This window comes from Choloepus didactylus, chromosome 14, assembly GCF_015220235.1.
Source record: "Choloepus didactylus isolate mChoDid1 chromosome 14, mChoDid1.pri, whole genome shotgun sequence".
NCBI classification, from domain to species: Eukaryota; Metazoa; Chordata; class Mammalia; order Pilosa; family Megalonychidae; genus Choloepus; species Choloepus didactylus.
Window position 1 is genome coordinate 60,196,580 of NC_051320.1, and position 22,254 is coordinate 60,218,833.

Genomic DNA, 22,254 nt, shown 5'->3' on the forward strand with positions numbered 1-22,254 from the left:
TAAAAGAATATTAGGAATTAAAGACATAAAATGTATTTCCAAGAGCAGCCTAACAAGACATGACAACTAAATATAATATGATATCCTGATACCAGTCCATTTCCTTCCATGATTCCATTTCACACCTGAGCAAAATTTTATCACTTTTTCATGTGTTCATTTAGGGATTACTCTCAAATAAAATTATAGACATTAAATTCATGAATAACAAGATTTACTTTCCATCTCCATCCTTTCTTTACCTTAAGATTTTGCCCTATTTATTTTATATATGTGTGTTTAATTTTTGCTACACTATTTGTAAGTAAATTGCAGACATTAAAACACTTCATGTCTAAATACTTCAGCATTCATCTCCAAAGAAGGAAATTGTCCTTTATAATAATACCATTATCCAAAAATTAACAACTATTTTCCTAACCCATCTAAGATCTAATCCATATTCACATGTTCCCCACTTGTCCTAAAATTGTTTTTATAATGTTGCCTTCAGCTTGTTTTTGTTTTTGTTTTTTTCCCAAACTAGAAGCCAATCAAAGTATGCTCATAGTATTTGATGGTTACATATCTTTAATACTTATTAGTCTAGAACAATTTCCTCACGTTATTTAGTTTATTTCCTTGTTTTTATGATGTTGATTTTAGAAGAGACTAGCCAATTGTCTTGAACAATATCCCATGTTCTGGTTTTGTCTGATTGTATCCTTATTGTGTATCTTGTTACTCTATCACCTGTATTTTTGTAAACTGGAAGTTGGTTTCAAAGATCTGATTAAATTTGGTTTGTATTTTTTTGCATAGAACAACTTGAAAGATGACATGGTATATCTTATATTAGGAGGACACATGTATTATGATTGCCCCAATATTAGTGCTTCTAATTTGAATAGTTGGTTAAAGTGGTGGTAGTCAGGTATCCCAATGTTAAAGTACATTTTTCCTTTAACAGTGAGTACTAATTTGTTGAATGATTATTTGGCACATATAAATATGTGTTTTTTCCCCCAACCTTTCATCTAATGGTGTTATCAGCCATTGCTGAGCCTTGCCTGAATCATTTATTCCATTGGAAGTTGCAAATTGGTAATTTTTAAAATTTTATCGTGCCCTTTATATTTATTTACTGACATTCCTTTGTACAGAAGAGCTTTTTCTCATCAATGGGGAATGCTTTATGTGCTTTTACAGTTCATATCAGTACAACATGTTTACTACCAATTGTCTAAGCTATCAGCCTTAGACCATGAAACTGAGTTGTAAATAACATATTATATTTTGTAAATATTTTTAAAGCATTTTTATATATGTTAAAGTTGACAGTGGAGAATAGATGAAACTTAAAGCAGTATTTTGAAATGGTGAGTAAATATAATTATGAGATTTGTGAAAATGAGTTTCAACAAGTTATTGGCAATATTAGCAAGTATTTCTTGATCTAAAAAGAACATATTAAAACCCAGGCACCAAAAGAGCTTACTTCAAAGGCTGTATCACCAAAAGCTAAAGATATGTGGATAAATATTTAGACCTGACAAAAAAGAAAATAAATACAAGTAATTTGGGCTATCACCTTCTTGTTCCGGCTTCAGTAGTCTCTCAACCTCCACATCCCAGGATTCAAGGCCTTGTAATCTGGGCTGTTTAGCCACACCCCTCCCATCACTCCTCCATGTGCTTTGGTCATTGTGCCACCCCCCAGGGCATATGACCATTCCTCTTTGCACCTTTGTCTATGCTGTTTCCTTCACCCCAGACACTCCTTCCTTTCTGCCCCTCACGCCCCAATCTACCCGTATTTCAAACCCAGCTCAAATCCCACTCCCTGTGTGAAGCTGTTTCCTTCCCAGCCTCTCCAGATTGCACTTGTCTCTATCACATCAGCAGTACTTGATTGGTACTTGATTTAGTTTCCTGTTTTGTTTCCTAATTGGCTTCTGTAAGTAAACCTCGTTTGCAAACTGTTGACGATCCTGAGCTCATTGACTCTACCCATGGCCAAAAATTAAAAGCTCTTTTCACATGGCATTGCTAGGTTTTCTCATTCCCCTTTGAGAATCTTCTAAAATTTTATGAAAGTTATCAAATAGATGTGAACTGTTATCAGTTTTCTTTGCGTATCTTTCTTTGCTTCCTAATATCTACCACCTAACAACGACAGATTTTCTTGTGAAAGTTAAGAATGAGTTTGAGGATTACCTACCACCCATTCTTTGTAAATAGCTTGAAGGACTATTCCTTTACTGTGACAAAAAGGAAAAAGGAAAAGATCGGCATAAGGAAATCTGGCATTTGAATATTACAGTGAAAATGAAACATTTTATTTTACCTAGGTTGAGCCTTTTGTGTTCCTTTTGTTGCCAATTTGAACACAGTTTTAAAAGAAAGTAAAACAATGGTATTTTATGCTTCTTGAAGATTTCCTCGAAAATTGTCGTCCCACTCAATGAGACATTATTTTAAATACCTTTTCCCTCTGTCTCCTTAATAAAAGTCCTTTGTGCTTTTGCAGCTCTTTTCATCTGAGGATCTCAACGCATTCCCTGAACTTTTTCATTACTGGATAGTTTTGACAAAACTCTTACCCCTTTTGTTTCCTGTCTCTGCAGAAGCAGGAGGTAAAAAACTACGGAGCACTGTCCAGAGAAGTACAGAAACAGGTCTTGCAGTGGAAATGAGAAACTGGATGACTCGACAAGCAAGTCGAGAATCTACAGACGGCAGCATGAATAGCTATAGCTCAGAAGGAAAGTGAGTGAAACCTGCTATAATGTGTGTCTCTTTTGTTTCTCTGCAGAGACCATCTCCTCTGTCTCACTCTCTGTGGCTTTCACAAAAGCTAGCTCACTTGGTCTGCAGTGCCACTGTCGTTTTCACTGCCTGATGTCCTGTGAAGAGCACTTTTGCTCACCTGCCACTGAGCAGTGTCACATATCTGGCTTTTTATATCAAGAGAATTGGATTTGGGAATAAGTGTTTCGCTTTAATGGCAAGATGTTAAAATGTGACTCTCACAATATATGCAAATAAAATACTTCCGCCTCCCTTTAAATAATATATAAAAGCACAAAAATAAAAAGCATTAATGCTACACTATACAAACAATGATAATTTTTAAAATCTTTGCTCTGAGTTAAGAGTTATTACTAAAAACTATGGAATGCTCATGTATACTTAGTTTTGTGTGATAGTGTTCAAATAAATACAATAACCAAAAAGAAATACCACCAAAAAAGTTGGTCAACCTTTTATTTATATAGTTATCATGTAGTTTCATTTAAATTAGCTGTCTCTAAGGTACTTTTTAAAGAATTTGTAAAGATTCTGTAGCCCTCTTGCCAGCAAATTGACAGGAATCCACAACTGCTGACCTTTAGATAGGTAGGTAAAGGCCATTAATAGAGGAAAGTAGAATTTACTGGCTTCATGATTTGTCTAGCACAGTTTTATAAATGCAAGAGCTGTATATAGTTTCCATACACTTATAAATAGGATATGTGGGATATTTATGGAAACAGATTAAAATGTTTGGATGTACTGAATTGGGGGGGATTTGATGTAAATAGATTCTGTGTTAATCAAGGAAGTCTTAAAAGAGATACAGAATCAAGTATAAAAATAATGAATATGCACTGAGCACTAATCATTGTAAAGCACTATGTTAGATACTCCAGATGTTTATAATCTTATTGGAGAAATGGGTTAAATACTCATGAATTCATTCAGCAAATATGTATCACCCTTCTTTGTTCCAGGCACTTTGCTAGGAGTTGGGGATACTAAGTTGTACAAGGGAGATAGTATCAGTTGGTGATTAAGACCATGGACTTTGGAATCCCAGAGGCCTAGGTTCCCATCTGGTTTTTGGTAGCTGCATGACTTTGGGCAAGTTATTTAATTTTTCTAAGTTTCATTTTAATTGATGGAATGATTGCGTTTAAGTATTTATTGAGTGCTTGCAATTTTGAGGCTTGGTTCTGGGTGAACAAACCTGACAAAAAGCCCTGCCCTCATGGAACTTGCATTCTAATGGGGAAGATAGAAAATAAGAAAAATTATTAAAATTTATATACAAGAAAAATTAGTAAAATGTAGAGTACCTTAGGTAGTACGGGTGCTAAAGAGAAAAAGGAAAGAAGAGCAATGTTAGAGGATGGGAGTACGATTTTGAGTAGGGTAGGCAGTGAAGATCTGAAGGGAGTGAGTGAGTCACATGACATTTGAGGGAAGAACATTCCAGGCTGAGGCAGTGCTGCCGGGCACCACGGTGAGGAAGGGCAGCACTGGAGTGGGGTAGCGAAGGCAGGAGCCGTAACAGATTTGGAATTCAGGTGGGGGTTGGGCAGGAGTGGACAGCTTCTCTAGCCTGTTCATTGTAAGGACTTTTACTTTTACTCTGAATGGGATGAGAAATCATTGGAAGGTTTTGAACGGAGGGTTGACCTGATCTGACTTCAGTTTTAACAGATCGCTCTGACTGCTGCAGTGGAGTGGAGGGGCCAGGGCAACCAGGGAACCAGTCCAGAGGCTGTTGCAGTAACTCAGAAGACAGGGTGGTAGCGTTAATGACATCACATCCTGGATGTATTCTGCCAGTAGAACAAAGAAGATTTGTTATTACCATTTGATGTGGGTAATAACAGAGAGGAAAGAATAAAGAGGACTCCAAAGTTGAGCAGTTGGAAGAATAAAGTTGCCATTTATGAGAATGAGTAATCCTCTGAGAAGAAGAGTTGTGGAGTTTGTTTGGAGAGGTGGGGGTGAGAAAGACTCAATTGTGGGCAAATTAAGTATTAAGTTTCAGGTTCCTGTTAGATGTGCAAGCAGATGTATAGACTGAACATTTGGAATTGAGGACTGTGATCCAAGGGCGAGGTCTGAGTTGGAGATGTCAGTGTGGGCAATATCAGCATAGATGGCATTTAAATCCATGAGACTGGATGAGATAACCAAAGGAGTGAAGACATAGAAAAGATAAGAGGTCCAAGGATTGAGCTCCCAATGTTTAGTGGCAGAATTAGCGAGGGAACTGAGGCAGAGTGGCAAAAGAGAAAAGAGGAAAGCCATTGGAGAATAGGGGGGTCCAGGAAGCAAAATGGAGAAAGTTTTTCAAGGAAGAGGTGGGGATTGATTGTATCAAATGCTGCTAATATGTTAATTAGAACAAGTACTGAGTATTGGCAGTTGGATTTGGCACTATGGTCATTAGATGACCTTGATTAGAGAAATTTTAGTGGACTATGAAAATAAACTGATTAGAGTTTCAGGAGGGAGTGAGGGGAAAGAAATTGAAGATGGCACAGAAAGACAACTTTATCCAAGAGTTTTACTGTAAATGGAGGGAGAGAAATGGGATGGAGAGGGAGGTGGGATTGGAACAGGGATTTTTTTCAAGCTGCAAGAAATATTGGCATGTTTGCTGATGGGAATGATCTGGAAGAGTTTCTTTATCTGAAAAATGGGTGAAATAATAGAATCTATCTCATATTTTAGCTAAAGAAGATTAAATATGATGCTGGCATACAGTAAATGTTCACTATGTATTGACTGTTATTAATGTAAATCACAGTCCCTGCCCTCCACACTAAGAACAAGAAAGACACACAAATGACTGCAGTACAGTGTAACAAGTGTTTCTGTTGGCATACATGGGCTGCTGGAGAATATGGAGGGAGAACCATGGGAGGTGGAGTCGGGGGCTGGGGTCCATGAAAAACAAGTGCAAAGTATTGGCAACAACTGCTCCTGCCATAGGAAGGAGGCCAGAGGGAGGCTTTCACTTGGTCTGAAAGTAAATAAGGTTTAATCCTTTTTATACTTTGCTTTTAGTCTGATTTTCCCTGGCGTCCGGTTGGCCTCTGATAGCCAATTCAGCGATTTTCTGGATGGCCTTGGCCCTGCCCAGCTTGTAGGGCGTCAGACTCTGGCTACACCTGCAATGGGTAAGAATTTCTGTCACATGATTCCATTGTTGTTCTACTGGGTTACTGAAAATTGCATTCTCTAATTTCGTAGAATCTTTAACAATATTATCAGGAGGAATGAAGTATCTTAGAATTTACAATGAAAAGTCTCCGACGAGTTTTTTTTTTTGTTTTGTGTTTTTTAAAGTAAGACATCACTGATAGAAAATTTTAAATGTATTTGGATTTAAGAGAACATGGGAAATGGTGAAAGGATATTAAACCAAGGTCTTTAGCTTAAGCATTTTTCTCTCTGCATTTATATATTAAAGCATGTTTGTTTCTTTCCTGCACACTGTTAGGTGACATTCAGGTAGGAATGATGGACAAAAAGGGACAGTTGGAGGTGGAAATCATTCGGGCCCGTGGCCTTGTTGTAAAACCAGGTTCCAAGACACTGCCAGGTAAAAATGGAAGCAAATTCTCTATTTTTATTTATAAAATAAAAAAATTGAAAAAATTGATTTTCAATTACAGTCTTTGTTTTTGACTAGATACTGAAAACTGTTCTTAGTTAATTAAGGATATTAATAGATGAGTCACTAATATGACTGGTTTGAGGCTTTAATAGATTGCATGTGTATCCTGAGTGAGCATTCAATGAGGGTGATCTGGTGGGGATAATATAAGCTGTTAAATAAGTATATATGTAATAGAAATGACCGCAAATCAAAACCACCACACGTAGAAAATTCATTTTGTCACAACATGTACATAGGAAGTTCTTTTTTTATCAGCTGGTGCTTTGTGTTATTCTTCAATTAATCTGGAGCTTCAAAATTCTCCTTGGGATTCCTTAGAGCTCTGGAATTAGAATAAAAATAGATGACAGATCCCCAGTGTAGCATATGCCTATGTATACTGCACATTCTAATTATAAGACTTTTACTCCCTGTAACACATAGGGGAAGAGAGGTACTATTATAACTTTTTATCATAAGGTAATATATTTGGTACTGAAATGTCATTAAAATCTAAGATCCTTGAAGTTATGGACAATTCCACAATGACTCCATATGCCTCATGCAGAGGTAGTTTGATCTGATGTATGGAACAATTACTGAGAATTCTGAAACTTGATTTCTAGCCTCAGTACTTCCAGTGACTGACTTACAATTTTGAATCTTTCAACTTCTCCGTCCTTACAGAAATGTTAAATTATAATGTATATTACCCATTGTCTTAGTTTGGTACAGCTACCATAACAAAGTACCACAAAGTGAGCCCCTTAAAACAACAGAACTTTATTGTGTCACAGTTCTGGAGACTAGAAGTCTGAAATCAAGGTGCCAGCAGGGCCGTGCTTCCTTCGAAGTCCAGAGGGAAGAATCTGTTCATGCCTCTTGCAGCTGCTGGTGGTTAGCAGCAATGCTTGGTGTTCTTGGCTTGTGGCAGCATAACTCCATCTCTGCCTCCATCACATAGCTGTCTTCTCTCTGTCTCTATCCAAACTTCCCCTTCTTATAAGGATATAAGTCATATTGGATTAAGGCCCACACTAATCCAGTTTGGCCTCATTTTAACTAATAACATCTTCCAATAGCCTATTTCCATATGGGGTCACATTCACAAGACCAGAGGTTGGGACTTGATCATAACCTTTTGGGGGGTCATGATTCAACCTTGGCAACTAATTGTACAACCTTTCAGTGGTCATTGAGACAATTGTGTTCATAAAGGTCTTGAACCTAATCAACCCACTTCTATGAAAAATGCCAGAATTCATACATGCATGAAAACGGCTTTAAGAATTGTCATATTAATTCAAACTCTATCCCTTTCTTATGTCCCCACCACCAACAATAAACATACCCTTTGAGTGATAATTAAGTGCTATATGTGGGAATGGGTGAGTAGAACAATATAGTTTCAAGCATGTGTAATTAGATTTAAGGATTGATAAAGATTAAGACATTTCTCTGAATATTATTAGGGCTAGAAACATGTCACCTTATTTAATGCAGTCTTCAAATCCAGTTGATGGCAAAATAGTAATCAACTCAGAGGCTATGTCAGCACAACCTAAAACTATCTGAATGGCTTATAAATTATCTTTTGTTTATCTAATGATTTTGACATAATGTGGAAAGGCCAATGTCTTTTAATCCCTAGCTCTCTCAGCATAAGATTAAGATATTGCAGGTATCTCCCCATGAATCTGGTGGAACTCCATTCCCTAGCCATAGCTCATCACTTATTCACCTTTATATTTTCTTTCCCAAGCACCCTATGTAAAGGTGTATCTGTTAGAAAATGGAGTCTGTGTAGCCAAAAAGAAAACAAAAGTGGCAAGAAAAACGCTGGAACCCCTTTACCAGCAGCTATTATCATTCGAAGAAAGTCCTCAAGGAAAGGTTTTACAGGTATTTACTGAATTGTTTTTTCCTTACATAAGAAAATATTGTCACAAAATCAGACCTTGTACCCAACATCTTTTGTATGACATTCTTTTCTGTTCCCCACAGCTGGAAATCTTTGGAACTTCAAAGCAGTGGCCTGTGCTTTAAAGCTATAGACACTGTCATTTCCTTTAAAGTGAATTATAGACTTGCAAAGCCCCTGTCACACATAAACTCCAGTCTCTCTGAAGTGCTTATGATCTTCATGCTCCAGTACAGCTTCCCTAATGTACCCTTGTGTTCCAAAAGTTAGAGACAGCTATCCCAGTAATTAAATACAGATATTTAACATGATATTTCATGTCAGAACATTAACTGGATATAAGTTAGCTCACAAGGTTTTTGTTATGTTCATGCTTACACTGACATTACTCTCCTTTTTATTTTACCAACAGATCATTGTCTGGGGCGATTATGGCCGCATGGATCACAAATCCTTTATGGGAGTGGCCCAGATACTTTTAGATGAACTGGAGCTCTCCAATATGGTGATTGGATGGTTCAAACTTTTTCCCCCTTCCTCCCTAGTAGATCCAACTTTGGCCCCTCTGACAAGAAGAGCTTCCCAATCATCTCTGGAAAGTTCAACCGGACCTTCTTATCCTCGTTCATAGCAGCTGTAAAACTGTTGTCATAGCAACCAGCGTTACAAAAAAAAAAAAAAATCACAGGTCGCAAACCCTGATAACACTGCATGCTTAATGTTGTGTCTTCTGAGCCTGTTTCTAGGGATACAAAGCGATCCTGTGTTCTCAGAGGAAGTTGCACACATTGTGCCCTAAGAAGGCCCTCAGGTGAAAGAGCAGAGCTATGAAGAACTATCAGGTTTGGCGTTCAGTGACACACGAGTTTTGGTCCGATCTGAAGCCATGGATTAATCTCAAAGAATCAGTCGGTTTCATGCAACAAAAGCCCTTTTCAATGGCACCTTTATATTTTTATCTTTCCTTTTTCTTCATTTCTCTGATCCCAAAGTCCTATTATGCCACAGAAATGGAGCTGCACAGCCACTAAGCCATGTTACAAGTCAAGGAGTGATGGATGTCCTAGGAAGTATCAGGAGACAAGCGAGAGACCAAAGAAGTGGTCCAGAACTAAATGTCTGCTTCCCACCGGAAAGCAAACAGTCCAACAGGAGGAGGGGCAGACTTCACAGCTCCAGCAGGCACATCATTTACTAATGCCAAGATGTGTTGGACTCAGGAAAATAAAATTCTGTGGCTACTCTGTACTGAATGAAATTAAAGAAACATTTTTTGCATGGATACAGATTAGCTGAATACTTAAATTATTTTCTTGGGGCTGCAACTTGCAAAAAAAAAAAAAAGAATAAAAATCAGCCATTTTCAACAATTTATATTATTTTTAAAAATAAATTTCACTAGTGCATGGTTTTAAAAAGGGGAGAGAATGCAACAAGGTGATACAAAGACACACCATGTTTATTCTTTAAACTAATCATAGTCTGTGTTTTGGCAGACATTACAAATGAAAATACTTTCTAGGAGATACTTAAAATTCTCTTTATGTGACAAATAAGTATAATATATTCACTTCTTTCCATGTTAAATATACAAATCTTATCAAGTTCACTATTACTTGAAAATTGTTCACATATTTCTTCTTCTCTAGCTCACGTTTCCTCTTCTCCCTCTTTCAATCTTTTATTTTCTTTCTGCCTATCAGAGTGAACATTATACTAAAAATTTAAAAATTTTTGACCTGATACTCTCTTAACCCCATGTTTGATTCAGGCCTGTAGATGCTTCTGAATTTCTCAAGGGAAATTTCTCACAGAAAAAATAATCTATATAAGAGCTTTCTCTATTTCAAGCATGTTGAAAAGAATTTTACAACATGACTTGGGAGTACATAAAAGTAAGTCAGCATGTATTTGATAAAGAAGATATTTGAACTTTTGCTATTTATTGTACAGTGCATGGTAAATTTTTTTTACCTTCAACATTCAGTTCTACAGGAAAATCCTAAGATCATGTGGCCATTGTAATGTTTATTAAATTTGTTTTCAGCACCAGCATTATTCACACGGGTTAAAGTATTATTTGTGGAAGGTTTCAGGTTTTGTTTTTTAATTAATTAAAGCGATGTCTTTAGCCAATTTCTATTTACTATGTTAATTGAAATAGAACTAAAAATTTGGTCCCTTGAAACACAGAACTCGTTAATTCTGCAGTAAAATTCGATTTTTCACAGATTATGTTTCTAAAGAAATATATTAGACTTAAACCTGCAACAACAATTTTAGAGTTCCAATTTTTAGGTGACTCAAAGAAAGTCGACATGCTTTACTAGTTCTTTGATGCTATCACTAAAATTCTACAAGCAAATCCCCTCAAGTCAAAGCTCCTGCCTTTGCTTTTACAGACAGTTGTTACCATTGGGTGGTGCTGCAAGGTCAAATTTCTAAGTTCCCCTAGTTAGAGGAAAAGTCACTGGATGTAATAAACCACCCTTACTTTCTGACTCTTTATGTACACTTTGATAAAACATTCTCATAAATTGATTTTAATTCCTTGCAATAACTTTTGACATCTACATACCGTTTGTTTAATTTTAAATTAAGGCCATGCACAAAAATTGTTTGCATTGACTTTTTTTTTTTTTTAATTCCGTGCTAACCATTAAAAACCATCATGCATGATATGGTGCAAAAGTTAAAATGAGTATCACTAAAAATGCCTTCTCTTTATGGGTGCAAAGTGACACACACCAAGACTGTCTTGGCATTCTGAAATCTACAGTGGGCCCAGGTAACGTTGTTAAAGGAATGAGTAAAACATTATTGAAATAATTTAGACACCTGTGTACCAGCAACAATTGATTTAATAGGCCTATAGTGTCTATACTATCCCTTAGAATAAACGTTTGCCAATTTCCTGATACTAAAATGCAGTCACACAATCTTTTGTGCATATTCCTATATACATTATTTCTAATTTTAATAAGAAGGACATGACTGTATGGAATCTTTGTACATACTTGTCATTATGCAGTATTTATTTAAAAGTTGGTGTTTTTTTTTTTTTATTTTCTCATGTCTGCACCTTGACTTGTGGTTTAGTCCTGTAAATAGCAATATTCCAGTGACCACTGCTGCCCTGTACATAGTATTTTAAAAGTAAACAGAATTCCAGTTGGATAAAAAGGGCAGAATAGTCCTGTAATGAACACCAACTAATGTAAATCAAATTCATTCTGGTGATGGTCTTTAACACTTTAAATAAAACATTTTCTTTACAGATGTTGTATGTGGTGCTTTCTTTGACTTCTCTTCTCCTCACACATCCCCAAGCCTGCAGTATCTCATTTCCTGAACTCACATGTCAGTTTAAAGACAATGAAATGATCTTTTTCTGTCTCTCAATTACATAAGTGGACTGCTGGCCTTAACAAATAGCCCTCAGTAGGGCATTTCTTTAATGTGTCAAAGGATTCCTGTTCACACCATTAAAAATTGCTGCTTTTTAAAAAGGTGTTTATGCCAGATCAAGGTGCCATCTGATTAAATGACTCAGCAACTCAAAGATCTTCTGAGTGAGATTTCTGAGTTATTCTTGGCCTTCACTGATAGCAGAGTCACAAAAAATTATGCAAAGGTTCTGCTAGTTCCTGGGTGAAGAGGACAGAGATGACAGTTGATTGATGCTGATATGTTTTGACTGAAGTGTCAGTTCAGCTTTGGGTGGGGGGTGCATTTTCAGTTAGGGAGACAAGTGTGGTTAACTTGACATATAACAACCTGTCCAGAGACAGACATTTTTCGCGTATAAAGAGGTGAGAGGGTTTCTCCATGTCATTCTAGGACAGTCCTCAAACTGCAGAAAAGAGGACCCCAGCAGAGTTCTAATGGGAGCTCCCCAGGCTCTAAATTTAGGAGCTGATTTGGATTCATAATTCAACCAAAATCCAAACCCAGCTCTCTTTCCATTTCCATTTCCTCCCTTTTCAAGGGCTCAATTCCAGTCCAGTCCCCCCCATAACTAGCCCATGTTATTTGTCATTATTCAACACACACCCTCTACTCTGATGAGCTATTTCTTTGCAGTTCATACACTCCTGGTGTAAACATTCCCTTGCCTTTCTTATATGTCCTCCTCTGAAAAGGATTCTGCTTCCTCAAAAATAATCCACATTACTCCCTTCTTGCAATTCCCAGCTTAGGTCTGAGCTCTTCTTTAGCAGTTCCTTACTGAACCCTAACAACATGGCTGCCATTAACGCCAACACCTTCACGTTCCCAGGGATCCCAGATGCCAAGGCCCCATGAGAAAAATAAAGACCATAATGACCATGCTTGTGGAGGAGTAGGGAGTGAACTGGTCAAGAAGTTGCCAAAGCTGCCTGCTGGTAACCGACTTAAATTTTAAAATTCTGTGCACATAATCACGTGCTCTCCATGTTTATCTCCACTCAGCTCATGCTGGCCTTACCTGCTGGCATTCTTGGACAATAAACAGAAGTTCACACCCCACCTTTGTTTTGTAAAATTGTTATTGAAAAGCAGTGTGCAAGACAAAATTCAAAAAACAGCTTTGCCACTCAAATTCTCCATGTGACTTTATTCAAGTCACTTTATCTCTGAACATTTGTTCCCTCACCTGTGAAATAAGGAGTTTGAACTAGAAGTAGTCTTCTATCAATAAACCAGCACTTTGATTAGCATAATAAGCTCCTTCAAGACACAGACCATATCTATTTTTTTCTCTTTTGTATCATTGCTGCCAAGAACAGTGCTTGACACTTAGATGCTCAATACATATCTGTTGCATGAATATTTCTTTAGCCCCTACTGTTTTTGAGGCACTATCCTAGACATAATAGTGAATAAAACAAACATGACCTATCCTTTGGGGACTACAGTACTACTGAAGAAATCACATATTGGTTAAAAAAAAAAATTACCAATGTGATAAAGTGAAGTATCAAAAGTGAAGCCCCACCAAGGCTTTGGGACCAAAGTGTTTTAACCTGGTTTAGAGAGTGAGGGAAAGCAGATATCTAAAAGAATGGACAGGAGTTAAATAGAAGAGATGATGGTGATGGCAGGCAGGAGAGAAGTGAAGAATATTCCCTGCAGAGAGAACCGCAAGTAAGAAATTTGAGGGAAGGGAATCAAGACTACCATGCTTAGTACCTTATAGTGTCTAAAATAATAGTGAGTGCATAAGAAATGCTTGTGAGTAAATGAATGAATTGATGCATAAACAAGCGAGTACAGTTTTCTGCAGCCTGGGCTATTTCTGAACTATCAAGGGTTTTGTTGAGAAGCTAATTTAAGTTTGATTTAAGATCTATTTGTAAATGAGATCATTGATAAGGGCAAATTTTCTATATAATTATATTTCAAAAGGTTCTCAAATACTTCTCAGTCCTTAATACTATGAGATTGCTAGGTCTTTGAGCACAGGAAATGGACTCTAGTACCCAGCAGAGTATGTTTTCTTGTCTAAAAAATAAGAAACTCACATTAAATGAGGAAACATAATTAAAGGACTTAGCACAATGGCCTGGACATGTATTTATTCATTAAGTATTAGCTATTGTGGTGCTGGTGCTGCTTATAATTATCCCTATCACTATTTATTCTTCTCTTTTCTAGGCATTTCTTGTCCCTTTAACTACTTGTCAGTTACTTACTGGAAACCATCTTGCTTGTCCTCTATGTACACTCTCCAGAATTAAGCTAAGGACTCCGGATGGGTACTGGCCCAAGAAGAGTACTATGGATTCTGCTTCTATAAACACAACCTAAGAGGCTATTCCTTTCTTGTGTCTCCACATCACTATCACATAGCCTTTCAGACTAAGCTACTGGTCAACCAAATCTCCCAGATCCTCCTTTATGTGAATGGCTTCCTCATTCTGTCCTCATATAATTTTGTTTTTAGCCAAGCAAAATTATATTCATTCTTGCTAAAATATTTTCTTACTGGTTTTGTCCAATTTTTCAGCCTTCCAAAATCATTATGACTGTCCGAACCCTGGCAATCATCCTGAATTATGCTGAAGGCTTAAGGCTCATCACTTGCACTGTCAGCTTTGTGTCATCTGCAGATTTGTTGAGGGTGTTTCCTCTATCTTCATCCAAGTTTTCAATAAAATGTTGACTGAAATAGGGCAAGGATCAAGGCATTCCAACTCTCTACTAGTAACACTAATATCAATAGTAGTAATTATCATATAACACATTATAGTTTATATCATTCTCTTAATATACATGATCTAACAAGCCTTATGATGATTTTGTGAGTATTATTATCATCCTATTTTCAGATAAGGACACTGTAATTCAGAGAGTTTAAATAATGTCACCAAGGTCCCAGATCTAATAAGCAACGCATCCAGACACAAACCTGGTTTCTCTGACAAATCTGTCATTCAGCCCATTGTGAAACCATTTAACCGTATCATCATTCACAGTACTTTTCACCACTTTATCTGTGGTACCTGCTCTTACCCATTTGTCTTCACTTACAGGCCCCTGCCTCCTCCTTTTCTATTTATTTCTTGAAAACTGACCTTAGCAGAACCTCTCTGTAACTAGTTTTTTTGTTTGGGTTTGTTGATTTGTTTATTTATTTATTCTTTGCCTGCCTTTCCCCCTTTTTTTCCTCATTGGAATCTTAAAATGAAAATTCTATTCTTTTCCTAGACTCTTGGCCCTTACCACTCCTGCCTAGAGATCATCCTTTTTATCCTCTGGACTTTTTAGCATGTCATTTTTAAAATATATATACATATATATTTTTAATTCAGATTATTCACATACCATACAACTATCCAAAGATCCAAAGTGTACAATCAAGTGCCCATGGTACCATCAGACAGCTGTGCATCCATCAACACAGTTAATTTTTTTTTCAATTTTTAGAACATTTTCATTACCCCAGAAAAGAAAGAAAGACAAAAAAAGGAGACTCAAATCCTCCCATACCCCTAGCCAACCCTCCCCTCCATTATTGATTCATAGTTTTGGTATAGTACATATGTTAATGTTGATGAAAGAATGTTAAAATACTACTAAATGTGGTATATAGTTTTCAATAGGTACATATTTTTTTCCTATATGCGTCTCTATTATTAACTTCTAGTTATAGTGTCATACATTTGTTCTAGTTAGTGAGAGAGATTTCTAATATTTGTATAGTCAATCACCAGAACAAAAGACGAAGAATAAAGACTGGGACTATGTAATTCAGGGAAACCTAGGGTGCTCAACGATTGTAATAAAAGGTACAAATATGTTTTTACATGAGGTAGAACAAATGAATGTCAACACTGCAAGGTGTTAAAAATAGGGTGGGATTGGGGGGAAAATACAATCAATACAAACTAGACACTATAATTAATGGAAACATTGTATTATGCTTCCTTTAATATAACAAAGGCAATATACCAAAGCTAAATGCATATGGAACTCTTAGCATGTCATTTTAAAAGTCTAGGACAAAAGAAAAAAAATAAGACAAATAAAACAAAAATAAATAAATAAATAAATACAATTAAAAATTTAAAACAAAATAAAAAATAAAAAATAATTAAAATGATTTTAAAAGATTTTAGAAAAACAAAAAATAAAAAAAATAAAAATAAAAAAAAGTTCTGGGACATATGTTTGATAATGATCACCATACCCTTTCCTCACCTTCATGACTATAAAATGAAATGGTCACTTACTCCCAAACTCTTACTAGGAGTGTATAAGTGACTAACATCTACATCCAAAAATAGGGTTCATTGTTTTGTTCTGTTTTTAGAATTGCCTGGTTGGCTAGTTCCTGGATCTACCACTTATTCACTATTCAGCCTTGACAATGAAACTTGCATTCTCTGAGTCTCATTGTCCACATCTGCAAAATGGGAATAGCAAAAATCCCAATTTGTTGGGTTGTTATGGGGATTAAATGAGGTAATGTATGTCGAACACTTAGCATCAAGAATGACTTATAGTAAGTGCTCACGAATGCCAGCTATTAAGTAGTTCATTAAAATGTCTGGAAAACCATTTATTCTCTCCTTATCTATCTCATCTAAGGCTCAAATCCTCTTTAGAGGGCAGCTCATTCCCTCCAGACACTCAGGGCTAAGCTAGGGCATCAGGTGCCAAATTTGGAGGTAGTTCTGCTGAGCCCCTCTAACAGAAGACCACGTCTAACATTTCCCAAAGAAGAATATACCTCCGCAATGGGTTCAGCAGTCCACTGCCAGGCTGCATAAAAGAAAGACCCTGACGAGGAATCCCAATCAGCAGGATGGCTCAAGGCCGTCTCAGAAAAGAGCAGCTGGGCTTGAAGAAATAGAGGCTGGCAATTATTCAGAAGACAGCATTTTTAAAATACCCTGGGAAAGTTTCATGCTCATGAGCTGATTCTGTGTGTCCTGGAGAGTCAGGGATGGGAAAGGAAGTCCCAGCCCCAGGAAGATAACAATAAATGGGTGCAGAATGACCCGCGTCCTCATGGGCAGGCCCTTGCCATTCCTTATCCTACAGCTTTCCTGGTTATATCCTAAACAAGAAACGGGTCAGGTTCTGCTCTGGCTCCCACCTCCAGAGACTGGGGGCTTCCCTGTCCTCAGTCAGGCTGGTGGGCTCTGGGAACACAAGCTTCTTCGGTGGGCTCACAGCCCTGCGGACTACCATGGGGCCTGACAACAGGCTGGGGCCACAAACCCTGAACCACTGACGACTCTGACCCTATCTGGGAAGTGATGAACAGCAAGAAACTGTATCTACTAGACAATCATAAGCCTTTCTTAGGAAATCTCAAGCTGTTATTGGAGATTGTGAGGAAAAGCGTGTGTTGCCTAGTTCATTCTTGGTAAGGCTTATGTAAATTGTCTGTGTCAGTTAAAAAACACAACAAAAATCAAAACAAAAAATCTCAATGCTTTGGTCGTTTTGAGTGATGTGGATTGACTTACCCTGATGCAAATCATTGTTTTGAGAAATGCTGAGCACTGAAGGTTGACAATTACATCAGCCTTTAGGTACAAATCTGGTGCCCAAAGACTCTTAGAGAAATAATCCCAAACTCACAGAACAAGAAATCCAATTCTCCAGGGTTTTCTCAGAGAGGACAAGGGAAGGGGAAAAATAGAGACTCAAGTCTTGGAATCATCTAGGAAATGAGCTCTTGAAAAATATCTTCCAAATGAGTTGGGCTTTCAGTGGCTATTTCTAGACACAAATAGGCATTATCTTTCTTGTCTTTTATCTTTTCTATCACCGTAATAAATCACATTTTGGTCCTCAGGTGTAAATGTTGTAGGCTCTTTATTCAAAACTGAACCGTAAACCCTATCACCCTTTTTATCTCAATATGAAAGAAAACTGGGGTGGAGGAAAAGAGGGAACCAGGAGGGAAATGGCCTCAGAACAATCTGGCCCTTAACCTAAAATTCAGTCTATTTTCCCTATCTAGAATTTGGCCCCTGTTTTTCTACACCTAGCTCAGAGCGCAGCAGGGAGTGGATGGATGTGAGTGAGAAAGCAGAAATAAGACAGAAACAAAAACAACCCTTGGAGGCTTCTTTTAATTATATAGTTATATCTAGGATCTTTCTGAAGAGCAGTGTGTGCCTTGAAAGTCAAGAATTCAAAGAGGCAGCCAATCCCATGGGCAGTTTAGCCCGGCAATGGACAGACCAGCGGGGATCAGGGCCACAGGAACGGAGCAATGAAAAGAGCTTCCTTTTGGAAAGCAATAAGCAGCAAAGGGAATAACTTGCAGTTGCGGGCAATATTCCTATTGGAAAATACAAATGCTGATTGTTTTCCCTCTCCTTTCTCTTTATATGGAAATATCTGCCCATTTGGGTGTATTTTTCCCGCAAGTAGTGCTGGGTAGTTTATCAGCTAGATTTAAAGCACAACATTTTTTTTTCTTCCATTTTGATGCCTTTTATTTTCTTTTGTCTGTACTGGTTAGCTTCTTAATCTCTTTTTTTTTCTTTTTTGAGGCTAGAAAACATGCTCGTTTATTTTTAAAATAACTTTTTTAAAGGTTAAATAATACATTATTATAAAACATTTGAGTAATACAGAAAATTATATAGAAACATATACAGAAAAGAAATTACATTCCCCATAATACACAAATACAATCAATGTTAATAGTTGAGTGTCTTTCCTGTATTTTTTTTTAAATTCAGTTCCATTGAGACATGTTCACACACCACACAATCATCTATGGTATACAATCAACTGTTCATAGCACCACCATATAGTTGTGCATTCATCACCCCAATCCATCCCCAAATATCTTCCCCACATCAGAAAGAATCAGAATAGAATAAAAAATAAAAGTAAAAAAGAACACCCAAATCATCCCCCCCCCCATCACACACCACCCTCCGTCTAGTTTTATCCCCACCTTTCTACTCATCCATCCACACACTGTCAAAGGGAGTCAAGCACAACATTTTGAATTTTGTGATATAGGATCTAAGGGCACAAAACACGCTAAGACTCAAGAGTCCAAAGAACCTAAGGGTAGGCAGGAGCCAGCAGCAGCCCTACATCCTGGCAGGAGCCTGCATACTGTAAGGACTTTTCCCAGCTGTGATCACAAAGACCATGAAATGAGTTGGCTTAAACATCAGGAATTTATTGGCTCACAGTTTTGAGTCCAAAATCAAGGCAGCAGCAAAGCAACGCTTTCAAACTGAAGACTGGCATTCTAGGACTGGCTATCAGCAATCCTGGGGTGTCTGGCTTTTCCATCACATGGCAATGCACACGATGGCATCTTCTTTCTCTTTCGGATTCTATGGACTTCCAGCTTCCAGTTCTTGCTCTTTCCCATGCTTTTCAATCAGTGGACTTCCCAGTAAGGCCTCCAGTAACACGATTAAGACCCATTCTGATTCCATTGGCCACACTTTAACTAAAAATAACATATTCAAAAGGTCCTATTTACAATGGGTTCCCACTCACAGGAATGGATTAAAATTAAGAACATGTTTTTCTGGGGTATGTGATTCAACCTACCACAATACCCAAGTTGTAAAACTCCCCTGTTTGCTACTTGTTCCTATCTTTACTACAAAAATGGCCTTCTTAATAGGATTCTGGAGAAAACACTGCATGACAGTTGTGCTGGTTTGAATCTCTTATATACCCGATAAACTCTATCTTCTTTTAATCTACTCATGTGCGCAGCAGACCTGTTATGAGTGAAATCTTTTGATTAGGTTGTTTCCATGGAGATGTGACCTACCCAATTGTAGGTGAGACCTTTTGATTAGATTATTTCCATGAAGATGTGACCCACTCCCATTCAAGGTGGGTCTTAATTGGTTTACTTGAGTCCTTAAGAGACCTCAGGGAGAGAGAGATTACTCAGAGCCAACACAGACCCAGATGCTTGGAGATGCAGACAGAAAGACATTTGGAAATGCTAAGCTAAGAGAGACAGAAGCTGAGAGACATTCTGGAGACAGCCATTGAAACCAGAACCAGGTGAGAAGCTGAGATATATAATCCAGAGTTTGCCTCCAGGAAAAGGTAAGAGAGAAGCTAAGACAGAAGCCCAGCAAATTTTAGAGAAAGCCACAGAAACCAGAAGCTAAACTCAACAGAGGCAGCCATGTGCCTTCCCATCTGACAGAGAAACCTCAGATACCATCAGCTTTTCCTCAGAGAAGGTATCTACCTCTTGATGCCTTAATTAGGACATTTTCATAACCTTAGAACTGTAAATTTGTGAAATAATAAACCCCCATTGTAAAAGCCAATCCATTCTGGTATTTTGCATTCTGGCAGCTTCAGCAAACAAAAACAAAGGTAAAATTCTTTCTGAATTATATATTTTTAAATATTCTGTTTAGACATTAGCAATACCATGATGAATAAGACATCATTCCAGACCACAAAGGACCTCACTGAATATGACCAGAGTATGCTTTTAACCTAAAGTATGACATGTCTGTTGCTAAACAAGTATGTATAGACAGGAGCAGAGAGGAAGAATTAGCTAATTTTCTATAGGAAGGTCTCCCAAAGGAAGTGAGCTTTACTGGGTCTCAATGTACTCATCTATAAACAGGAGCAGATAAAGGGCTTGGGGAGTTTAAATGACATAGGAAACTACCACATCCAACACAGCCCAGCATATAATAAGTACTTAATCCAAGTTACTTCTTCTATCAATCAGGAATTGCATTCAGCCATAGGTAGCAGAGGTCTCAGTAAAAGTGGCTTAAAAATGTGGAGACTTTTTTTTCCAAGATTACCTCCTGGTTGCAAGATGATATCTCCAGCTCCTGCCATCATATCTACATTCTAGAAAAGAAGAGGAAGAGGAAAGAGCAAAAGGTATGAGCTAGGTAGGAACCCCCTTTAAAGCTTTCTTGGAAGTCCTGCCCAAGACATGCAGCCTTAGGGGGAATGTGCTCAATAATTAAGCATTAAGTATAATGCTAGCTATAGGATTTTTATAGATGCCCTTTATCTTTTGAGGATGACGTCTTTTAATTTTAGTTTTCTGAAAGCTTTTATCATGAATAGGTTTGAAATATCAAATGCTTTTCATGCTTTGATTGAGATGATTGTATGGTTTTTCTCCTTTATAGTCTCTTAATATGATGAATTACATTGCAATGTCAGGCCACTCTGAAATTTGGAAATAAACCCAACTTGATCATAATGTATTAACCTCTTTATATATTACTGGGTTTGATTTCTTAAGCATTCCTACATCTATGTTCATGACAGATATTGGTCAATAATTTTCTTTCCTTGTAAAGTGTTCATCAGATTTTGGCATCTGGGTTATCATGGCCTCATAAAAAAACTATTTGGGGAGTGTTTGCTACTCCTGTATTTTATGAAGGGACTTATATAAAACTGGTATTATTCCTTCCTCAAATATTAGATAGAATTCATCAATGAAATCATCCAGGCCTGAAGTTTCTTTGTGGGAAGAATTTGATTATAAATTAAATTTGCTTCATAAATAAAAGGCTATTTAGAGTATCTGCCAGTTTTGTTTTTCAAGGAATTTTATTTAAGTTGCAAAATTTATCATTATGAAGCTATTTGTAATATTTTTATTATCCTTTTAATGTCTGTAGGATCTGAAATAATTATTCCTCTTTTACTCCTGATATTGGTAATTTTTGTTTTCTCTTTTTCTTGATTAGTCTCTAGGGATTTATCAATTTTATTAAACTTCTCAACAAACCAGCAGATTGACTATGTTGTGCCTGAATGTGCTTCTCTTTATATTTAAGTTACTATAAAATTCCTGGTGATTCTTTTTGCCTTGTCAGGCTTCATTCATTCTTTTTCAGGGCAAGTCTATTTAAGTTTTGAATTTAGTCTGAGAGCACGGCCCTCCTATACTCAGTGAGTTCTCTCCACTATGGTTAAACTGAAATTCCAGTGTCTCCCACCATCACCTTTCAGGTGATATCTGCCAATTGGGACTCAAGCAACCTAACTCTTTCATACAAAGTCCAGCCCTCAGTCAGGGAACCGAGGTGAATCCTCGTGCTGACTTCTGGGGCCACTCCTCTGCACAGCGCCTGCTTAGGTACCCTAGCCCATGAATGCCAACCGTGTCAGCAGCCCAGAACTCTTTCTCTGACTCCTTAGCTCAGCAAGAACACAACTCTACTAGGGTTGCACCCCTATGTTGTGCCAGACAGTGTCCCCACACAGAAAGCCGGGGTCCCCATGGCGCTCACTGACTGTGTTTCCTTCTCTCAAGATCATAGCCCTGTACTGTGTGTTGTTTAATGCCTGGAAACAGTTGCATAATATATTTTGTTCAGTTTTATAGTTATTTTTGGCAAGAAGATAAGTCATTTTTTTACTTTTATGGCTAGAAGCAGAAATCTATTGCCAGGAAGGTTTTTAACTGGTAACCCTA

General features: G+C 37.4%; 1 protein-coding gene across 49 annotated transcripts in view; it reads left to right on the forward strand.

Moving 5' to 3' along the window:
- The window catches only part of RIMS2 (regulating synaptic membrane exocytosis 2), a 731,813-nt gene extending 720,191 nt beyond the window's left edge, over nt 1-11,622 (forward strand). For 47 of the 49 annotated variants that reach the window (XM_037802459.1, XM_037802461.1, XM_037802463.1 and 44 more), the window contains 5 exons: nt 2,607-2,748; nt 5,827-5,939; nt 6,263-6,364; nt 8,184-8,323; nt 8,755-8,973. In XM_037802459.1, coding sequence (XP_037658387.1) covers nt 2,607-2,748; nt 5,827-5,939; nt 6,263-6,364; nt 8,184-8,323; nt 8,755-8,973 — 716 coding nt within the window. Of the gene's footprint in view, nt 1-2,606; nt 2,749-5,826; nt 5,940-6,262; nt 6,365-8,183; nt 8,324-8,754 lie in introns of all 49 variants that reach the window. The other 2 variants (XM_037802450.1, XM_037802503.1) reach the window with 1 other exon arrangement.
- The last annotated feature ends 10,632 nt before the right edge of the window (nt 11,623-22,254 follow it).